Consider the following 10,300-nt stretch of genomic DNA (forward strand, 5'->3'; position numbering starts at 1 on the left):
AACTCGCTGACTATTGTACATTTTACTGTACTGTTTTTCCGTTTTTAAATGTTTGTGCTCGTTAGCAATTTAGATTTGTTGTTGATGTTATCCATGACAGTAATACGTACTGCGAAATGCCAGGCCTCTGAAAGTCCCCATCGTTGGTATTCGCCATGTTATTTGAATTTTTATTTCAAATTTCGCGAAAATGGTTTATAACATTTCCTGCAAGTTCGTCGTTCAAATCTGGTGCCGAATCAATGTTTTAGAGCCTCCCATCAGAGCCATTAATAATAATAATAATATTAATAATCTGTCTCTTAGTAATAATATCTAATAATATTAATAATTTTAAAAAATACTTAGACCTACTCCCAGAGCTACTCATAGGAGCTAAAAACTAATTTATTTTAGTTCTCAAATATGCATATTCTTTATGTTGATTTATTGATTAAATTTTTGCTACAAGGTATTTTACAACATTTGTTTATTTATTTATTTATTTTTCTTTAATTTTATAATTGAGGGCCATTTTTTTATTTCTTGATTCAATTCTTGCTTATACAGTATTTAAATATTTGTAGATAAAAAAAAATATATATCATTTTTATTACCGAATTTTTCATTGGGGCCATTTTTACCTACCTGTCATATGGGGCCATTTTTACCGGGGCCATTTTTTCTGGGGCCATTTTTTCCGGGGCCATTTTTTCTGGGGCCATTTTTTCCGGGGCCATTCTTACCTACATTCCTATTCAGCTATTACTTAAAGTGTATGAGCTTACAAAACTGGTCATAGCACCTAGACACTCTCCTCAAATTACTGTGGAACACCATGACCTGTCTTGTTCAATTGATGAAAAGAATGATGTAGTAGGTTCTTATTTTTAATCTCTCTGCAGCCTTTTGCACGATTTACCCGGAATTCTAATACAGCGTCTTTCATTTCATTATGGTCTTTCTGGCATTTAACTGGTTTTCCTCATACTTATCATCATGCTCTTAACAAGTCTGTGTCCAAGGTACCATTTCAAAACCTAAGATTTTACACTGCGGTATTCCTCAAGGATCCGTCCTTCGTCCGCTGTTCTTTTCATTGTATTTCACCCATTGCCAAAATCTTGCACTCATATGGAATTCAGTTTCAAATGTATGCTGATTTAAACTTCAAACTATATAATTCTATTGTTTGTCCACTTTTCGAAAATTGTATTCCCGCTTTGCTGCCGTATAACCAAGCTAAGTAATCTCCTGAAACTTGAAAAACTTTAATAACGCATGTTCAGAGCATATTTTCCTATTGATATTCAAACCCTTCCCATAGCCTATGAGCTCAAGTCTTAGCTCAAGAGCTTAGCCCCCAGAAAATACAGTATATCCTAGAGCCGCCACTGCGAATGTGACTTTTTCATTTCGGAAAATTCTCAGGTAAAACCTGGTGCCACCTCTACATAAAAAAATTTAATTAATTGATTTAGCTGTCGATTTAGCATTTGTTCAATTGTGTAGGTTTTCTTCTTCTTCTTCTTCATCCCATAGTCTCAGATGACCTGGCAACCAGTTTCTTCCATCCTTTCCGATCCACCGTCTTCCGTAGTGTGTCACTTAGCTTTAAGCCTCTCCATTCTGTGATGTTGTCTTCCCCTCTCTTTCTTTGTCTACCTATCTTTCTGCCTCCTTGCACAGTTCCTTGCAGGAATGTTCTGGCAAGTTCGGACAATCTCGATGTGTGTCTATACAACTTTAATTTTCTTTTCATTACAATGGTCAGCAGATCTTCGTATGGCCCAATCGCTTGTCTTATTCTGTTCCTTACCTCTTCATTTGTGATGCGGTCTTTATAGGAGATGCCAAGGATCTTTCTGAAGCATCTCGTTTCCATCGCCTGAATTTTTTGCTTTAACTCAGCTGTCAGCTGTCAGAGTCCATGACTCACATGCATATAAGAAAATGGAGATGTATGTTTTACAATCTAATAAAATCTTCTGTTTTGCAGGGCATTAGTCGAGCATATGTTGATAGAGATATCTTTATGCCGGTTATCAAAAGATTCTAAAGATGTAAGCTAGATTTATTAATTAATAACCATTAACCATTAACCATTAACTTCCAAATACATGCTCATTAGTTATGTTATTTTGGTCATGTTGATTGTGTTATGTATTAACAGTACCTTTTCTGAGTAATGCATGTTTTTGAAATGCAAGATACCTTGTCAGTAAATGTCTGTAATTTAAATGTTTCTTTTGTTCTTCAATAGTTGTCCTGCAGCACTAATTTGATGGCAGTAGAACTCACGACCATGATAAAAAAATTGCTGTTGTTAAAGTTTTCATCATTTTAAACCCAGGCTCATTTTAAACCAAGGAAAACAATTTGTTGTTGTGTACCACTGTTTTAAATAAAAGGGGATTACACCCCTTTTCCCCGGTTTTTGAATATGAAAAATATCTGTATCTCATTAACCGTTCCCCATTTTTTCATCAGACACCCTTTTTGTGTCTTAGAAATCTACAAAATAACATTTTTTTCCTTCCAGAGCCTGACTTAATTAAGATCTATGTAAAGTTATTGTCCTGGGTATGACGTTAAACTACATCCAGGCAGAGCAGGTAGGTTGTCTGTGGGGTTAGTCAGTCCCAACTAACTTCTACAAAATGCAGACAAGAGACCGTATAAACCTCTCTGTGACTGGCGGGATGTTCGGCGCCATAAAACCGAGCGGGACCCCTGGATATGAGGGAGGGAACTTGCTGCCTTGTAAAGAGGTCTTGGATGGCCAAAGACTAGGCCCACCACCGAAAACTGTGGACGTCGATGGCGTGGCGACCCTTCGACTATCTAGCCTTTAGTTTCTCATGATGTATATGTCGATTATACAGATTGTGTCGTATGAGACAGCCCAACACTGTCAATTAATGGCATTTGCTGCATCCTACAAAGTTAGCTATGCTGGCCTTATAGGGGAGTTACGAGTTTGAAATTTCACTTATACATTTAAGGAATATAGAAAAAAAAGTGAGGCTGAACTTGTTTTTCGCTGCCTTGGTATTTTTTCCATAATTTAATTCTGGTATTGCAATTGTTGAATGTTAAGATAAGCAAGCAAGTAAGAAAGCAATACAAACAAGATTTGTTTACCTTAGATAGAGCATGATATTCATTCTTTGAATGAATGTTTCCGAATATTATAACTACAACATTACAATCACCATTGTTATTAATATTATTGCAATTTTCATCAGTGCCTAATATTCAGGATAGATCATATCTACTATAGTTAAATATAGCCCATAGGAACAAAGAGTGAAGATGATGACTTGTGTGAAAGTTAGCCAAACGTATCCTACTACTTCTAGGTATGATACAACAAATCAGCTTCTCATAAAGTGGGTGACTTTCATCTGATATAGATGTGAATAACCTCTTCACACATGCATGATAAATAGTGTCAACAGCATGTAGATTGACTTGGAATTGCATTTGACTCAAATCAAATGTATACGCATTCTAGCCTTTATCTCTCTTGCGGAAACAATTGTATTTAGAAATGATTACAGCCACATTACACACTTTTTTTGTCAAATCAGGTTTTTTAAAGAAAAGAAACTCCCAAATCAAACTTTGCAGTGACCCTTTCTGCACTATAGAAATTTCAAACCCGTAGCCCCCCCCCCCTTGACTGCCTTGTACAAAATAGTGACTGACTACATTCCTGTAGCAGCTGCAACTTGAAGACAAGGTAGTTTTTTAATGTATTGTGTTTGTTATAGGTAGTTACTTAGAAAAAAAAAAATTCTTTAGAAAAAAAAATTTAAAAAATAAAATAAAATTGTAAATACTGTATTATAAACCATCATACTAACTGTACCGTACTCATGCTAATAAGCACCCGGGTGCTTAAAATATTTTTTTTGTAATTTTTAAAGTTATATAAGGATATCTGGAAACTGAAGATTACGAATGGTTCTGATGCAGAAAAGTTAATCGTCCAGAGAGAATGCTGTGAGTTTCAACAGCAGATGAAACTAGTGGTGGTGGTTGTGGTGCTGGTGTATAAGCTGGTTCACCATCTGCCGATGAGATTAGCTGGATCATTGCAGGGCATTCAAACATGCGAAAAGTGCAATTTATCGGAAATGAAAGTAGGACTAGATAAATGTAAGAAGAGGAAAGTTAAGGAAGATACTGTTCGGGGAGAAATATAAAAAATTGAAATTAATATACTAAGGAAAATGCGAATCCACTCCGCAGCTCAAACCACACCAACAACAGTCCCAGTATTGATTGGATTATTGGCTTGCTAAGAAAACAATCACATGATAAAATATGAATAAGCATCGAGGAGGCTCATTCAAATAAGGAGGGGCGCTTAAAAAATTTTCACGTTTAGAGCAGTATTTATTCATACAGGGCGCTTATTCGCGCGAGTACGGTATTATGATTTACATATTAATGTATTTTTATCGTGTCTTAGTATTTAGTCTTTAAGTTTTACTCCATTTAAAGAAATCTTTAGTATACTGTTTAGTTTTTGGTGAAGTAAACCCCTTGACGCATAATTTTTATTACGTTAAGGTATGTAGGTCACTACTGTAGGACTCATAGTGGAGTAAAGTGTCAATACCATAGTGCATAGTTTAATTAAGTTGGGGTATGGGGGTCTAGCATCAACGTTTACAGTCAAGGCAGTATTGTAAATACGTAGTAAATCAGGGGTTCTTAACTATATCGCAATAGGGGCCAAAATTGTTCATAGAATAAATTTGAAGGGCAGGTGCGCATGGTTTGGGAGGGGAGTGCCCCTCCCCTTTCGAATTAGAAATGCCCCGAATTACAAATTTTTTGAAAATAAAAAATCTGCTAGATGCTCATACAGGGCATCTTGACCTTGGATAGTTGCTTTTTGTTTTGTTTGGTAATGAAAAAAATGTTATATTACACAATGGGTTATGGTGCAATATTGTATTTTTACAGTATACAGATAGTTTGTCCAATTTGAATGATTAAATCGTACAATTTGTGGGAAAATATTATAGTTTTAGTTGGCAAAACAGAATACAAAATTATAAAAGGTTAAAAATCTAGGCCCAAGCATAATTTAAGATATTATTTTCAGCTTCTTCTCATGGGCTGCATAACACGCACTCGCTGGCCGGAGATGGCCCGCGGGTCGCCAATTAAGGACCCCTGTATTAAAGTATTGTGTTTGTTATAGGTTTGTAAGACACAATTGTAAATAATGCCATTTGATTGCGTGTATGGTCTATATGACAAAATGGGGCATTTCAGTGTACTGTGCAAAATCATGTAGTTATCGGTAAATTGTTTATCAATACATAGGCTACTACATATGAATTTGTACAGTATAAAAAGAAATTTGGAAGTCTGACAGTGTGGTGTTTGATCATACATTCTATAGGCTTACAACAATCAACAGTAGGTGTTTCTACATCCAATTTGTACAGTTAATGACATCTGTAAGGGTAGTGGTGTGGGACACTTTAAAGATTTCAACCAGCCTACAAATGGAGACTGGAAAATTGCCTCCTCCTTTTTTTTTAAATATAAATACAGACCCTTAGGCTTTTGATCAATTGTATGTCTTATATCTTGTTAACTTTTTAAAGATGTATTGGCCCATGCAAAATACAAAAAAGAAAAATCACAAAAATCATTTTTTAAATTAACTACTCATTTCAAATTAACCTAAAAATATTCAACTTGAACGCAGAATTTAAAAAACATTTACCCATAATTTTACTGTGAAAACTTATAGAATTTTTTTATTATCATTATCCAGTATAAAAATCATTGTTATTTATTTTATTAATTCAATAATTTCCATGTTATTGCAAAATAAGTGAGTTAATTTGAAAATTAATTTTTATGATTTTTCTTCATTTTCAGGTGCCAAATATTTGTATGTACTGTATCTACTATTAATGTCCTCGATCGGTAAATTTTGAAAAATTTATAGGTGTTGTGACATCAAATTCATTGTTATTAAATATTATATTAAATACTGCTTTTCTGTGCAAGTCAATCTTGTGATTGTTGTGAAAAGTGGCATTTTATGGAGTGTGTGTTCTAAAACCTCCCTAAAGTTATATTTAGTTACCCCCTTGCAAAGGGGATGATGGTTGTGTTTTTTTATATATATTTTACTCAAGCCAGTCTATATCCATCCACATTTAAATCAAGCACACAAAGTCACATTGTATCATACATAAATACTCTCGACCTTAATGTCAGGGATTTGAAACCCTTGCATGTGTCCTTGGGCAAGAAAATTAAAAGATAAGGAAAAGAGTTGAAAAAGTGTTATGTTTAAACAAATAAATCTCAGAATCAGAAAACACTTTATTGTCTTCAAAAGAAAAAAATAGTTTTGCTAGGAAACCTATTAAAAACTATTGCACATTAAAATTTGATGAAACACATTTATAATATAAATATAAAAAATATGATACAATACAATTGTACATTACGTAATCATGAAATTTTTAAAAACGTTAAAATAAAAGATCACCAAAAGTTGAACACAATAAAGACAATAAAAAGAGGCATTATTCTTCTTCTTGTTATTATTTGTGAAATCAAAATGCTAACTAATGTTTTGTGTGCTCCCTATCTTCCTAATCCTGTTTTATCGTAAATTAATAATAATAGTAATAATAATTATGATAATAATAATAATAACAATAATAATAATGTTATTATTATTATTATTATTATAACCACCATAATTATTATAATTACAGTTATCACTATTATTGTCATTACTACATTTGATTGTCTTATTATTTACAATTATCACTATTATTGTCATTACTATATTTGATTTTCTTATTATAATTACAGTTATCACTATTATTGTCATCACTACATTGGATTGTCAACTACTATATTTGATTTTGTTCATTTTGCATCACACACACATTTAATTTATTTTATAGGATTTATATAGCATACATATAAAGAAAACTGCTCAAGGTGCATTTTTCCCAGGTCATTGGATACAGAATAAATCATACACAACTGCAACCTCCTCCACTCCCTGGGGAGTATTCCTAGTAATGCGTGTAATCAGCACTGTAAATTTCAAATTCCGAATCATTATCTTTACCAGGTATCCATTTATATTACTGGGTGAGAGGCAAATGCAGCAGATAAAGTGTCTTGCTTATACACAAGCAGTGTGACGAGAATCAGTATCGAAATCAGGCCCGTATGCAAGGGGTGTGACGAGTGCAACCCCGCTCCCCAAATTACCAAAGGTCCACATTTTCTGGGATAGAAAGACTAACTCTCGCACGTTCCAGAAAACCATCCACCACACCTCCTTGACCAATCAAAGCGGTTTCCAACTAGGTCCACCCTGCCCTGATCTAATTTGTCGTGCAAGCAACGACTTTTACCGGTATTATATAACATTTTTGAGGAATTTTTTTTCTTGCGTGTCAATATCTTCATTAGGTTCTTGTTTAGATCTTTGCACAGTTTGCCATGGCGAAGATCAGAGCAAGAAATATATAATTTTTAATAAAGAAAATTATATTCGAATTTAAAGTATGGTGGGTCTGAGATGATCTGTGAAAGTCCTTCCTTGGTCCCTCTAGAGTATTTTGAATTTATTTGTATTTTTACTTACCTCAACCACGGTGGGGCTGAGGTTGTATAGGCCATCTGAGAAAGTCCCTCCCTGGGCCCGCTCTATTTCAAATTCCTTGGTCCGCCACTGAAAACCGTTTTCATACCCCCTGCCTCTAATTTTTTCAAAATTTATTTTTTTAAATCGGAAAAGATTTCTGGTCATGTAGAAGGCCCATGATCATAAATTTTCTTACCTCAGCCCTTACCATGGTGGGGCTGAGGTGGTAGATTGACCATCCATCTGTGCAAATCCCATGGTAATTTTCCTGGTTACCCGTAGCAAATGAAACACTGTAATTTAAAGTACTATTTGGTATAGGCCTAATTAAAGAAAAGTGCAAATTAACTTTTCCCTGATATAATACAGTTTAACCTCTCTGTGCAACCACCTCCCGTAAGCGATCACCTCCCTCGTCCGATCTCATATGATCCTGTTTTCTCCCTATCGAATTTGTGCATTTGATACCTCCCGACTTTTTGATTTTTATTATGATTTACCTCCTGTAAGCGACCACCTTAAAAGTTTGTAATATCTTTTCACAAGAAATAGTCAGATATTCTAACAAGTAGAACCGAAAATTAGACTCGGCGATGGTGCACTGTCTGCTGCGTCAAACTAATAATGTAGAAAATAATATAAAAGTGATAAGATAAATAGGCCTAAGCTTTCTCGCGTCCAAAAAAAGTTTGTGGTAGGTAGGCCCAATAGGACAACATGCCTGCTTTTTAAGACTTATTTAAAAATAGGCCTTTATCGGAGGTTTATATGATTATAAAATCGTTACCCTTTGTTGGTGGAACCAGGGAAGAGTAAAATCTCACACGAAGTTTATTTTCTTGTTTACACATTGCATTAAGGCTGATTTTATATATATATATATATATCTGTCTCTTATAATTTAACGTCCCATTTCGGTCCATGGAACCTGTCCGGGCCCTTGTCGACCGGCTCCCCAGCCTAGTTGCTCGATGCACTCGAAAGACTTGACCCACCCCTTCCTCATATTTTACCCTGGGTGCACCCCTATGTGTGTATATATATATTATATAATTAGAGTATATCAGTAACTATAGGCATAATGTTAGTCTTAAATGTAATCAATGTAATTCATTGTAGTTTGGAAGAATTGACATCTCTAAATTTTCTGCCATTCTGGTGGGTAAAGCCGACCTCCTAAGGAAGTAATATTTATTCACAAGACGGTTGAACAGGTTGTAAACTGTCTCAAGTGAGATTTGTTCATAGAGGTAGAGAGGTAGAGGTAGCAGATAGCATCTTGCCCCTATTCTTCTATGTGTAAATTTGACCTCCATTTTCTTATCCGAGAAGACTTGGTTCTACAAAGAAAATCCTGAGCGGGGACCGGCTTGAACCAACGCTAATGTTAATACTCGACCGCCCATATGACATGTTTTGTCATATAATGGGACTATGCTTGAAACTTCGTCTGAATAAATAGATTTGATCTTGTCGCACTGCCCATGCATCGATAGTTAACCCAAGTTCTTAAAAAGATAGTACTTATCACCTGGCCCTACTAAATTTTTGACGTGAACCTAGAGAATCTTCAATTTATTACTTGATTGTCAGTACATCGCTGTTTTCATTTGTTCATCTTGAATTCGTATTTCCTCTAATATTCTAGCACTTTCTGATATTTCTTTTGTCGTCTTCTCGATGTCATTTTCCATCGATAGAAACCTAGAATGAGAACATTAATTGTGAGAATTTTTTTTTTTAATGTGTATATATATCGATATCATTATTGTGGTCGCTATTATAATTATTTATTCCGGTCATTACAATGTTTTTTCACTATCTTAATAGATTGTGCCTGTAGCACCGTATAATACCGTACATAAAGCTCTGATTTTCAAGTTTAATGTGGTAGTAACTGTGACTTGTCTGTAGGCCTATATGTTCATGTGATATGACATCATGGCCATATAGGCCTGTGGGCAAACCACAAGTTCAAGTTCGATACCATTTGTTATTTAACACTGGTTGATGCTCGCTTAAATTACAAAATTACAGTTAAAGAAGCGCATAAATTATACTGACGTGTGCGTGGATATTTTTGGTCCGTTGTTATTGGTCCGTTGTAAAGTTTAACACTCTTGAAAGTTCCGTTGGCGAGTAAACTTAAAAGTCACTTGAAATTACTAAAAAAGTTTGAACTTACTGTTCCTTGATACGCTTAGGGACGCGTATCTGACGCGGATTAATACACTCAGAACCTAGAGGTTCTTTGTTCTCAGCAGCTCTGTTTGCAACTTGCTAAAAATTGAAAAGTAGATCGAATTAATAATGCAGGCCTCTGCGTTTCGTACACTATTTTCTAAAGTGTTTATAAATTGTAAACATAATATCACTACAGTTATCCCTCTAATGAAAAACACCTCCAGTTATATACAAATTTTATTTATTACAACATTTAACAAATGTCTTTACCTTTATTATTCTTATTAGAGACCAAAGATGCTAAAGACAATGGAAACCCTGGTCCCAATAGTGGTCTTTAATTTGAGGAAGACACACATAATATGATATGCATAATAATAACAATATTAATGCTCTAACTTTGTTTTAATACACTTTACATCAAATGGAACGGTAGTGTTTTAAAGAACATGGTGCACATGGGCGGCGCACATGGGGGGG

At 34.7% G+C, this 10,300-nt stretch overlaps 2 protein-coding genes across 5 annotated transcripts in view; one reads left to right on the top strand and one right to left on the bottom strand.

Moving 5' to 3' along the window:
• The window catches only part of LOC117106754, a 34,727-nt gene extending 31,609 nt beyond the window's left edge, over positions 1-3,118 (top strand). For all 4 annotated transcript variants that reach the window (XM_033248177.1, XM_033248174.1, XM_033248178.1 and 1 more), the window contains exons 8-9: positions 1,979-2,042; positions 2,243-3,118. In XM_033248177.1, coding sequence (XP_033104068.1) covers positions 1,979-2,042; positions 2,243-2,326 — 148 coding nt within the window. In that variant the 3' untranslated portion in view covers positions 2,327-3,118. The remainder of the gene's footprint in view (positions 1-1,978; positions 2,043-2,242) is intronic.
• Positions 3,119-5,874: 2,756 nt separating this feature from the next.
• Positions 5,875-10,300, bottom strand: part of LOC117106757 (serine/threonine-protein kinase TBK1-like) — a 15,362-nt gene continuing 10,936 nt past the window's right edge. The window contains exons 16-17 of the mRNA XM_033248180.1: positions 9,822-9,916; positions 5,875-9,340 (exon numbers count right to left, since the gene is read on the bottom strand). Coding sequence (XP_033104071.1) covers positions 9,226-9,340; positions 9,822-9,916 — 210 coding nt within the window. The 3' untranslated portion in view covers positions 5,875-9,225. The remainder of the gene's footprint in view (positions 9,341-9,821; positions 9,917-10,300) is intronic.

Source organism: Anneissia japonica, unplaced genomic scaffold (assembly GCF_011630105.1).
Source record: "Anneissia japonica isolate Jap-2015-1 unplaced genomic scaffold, ASM1163010v1 scaffold287739_len226637_cov155, whole genome shotgun sequence".
NCBI classification, from domain to species: Eukaryota; Metazoa; Echinodermata; class Crinoidea; order Comatulida; family Comatulidae; genus Anneissia; species Anneissia japonica.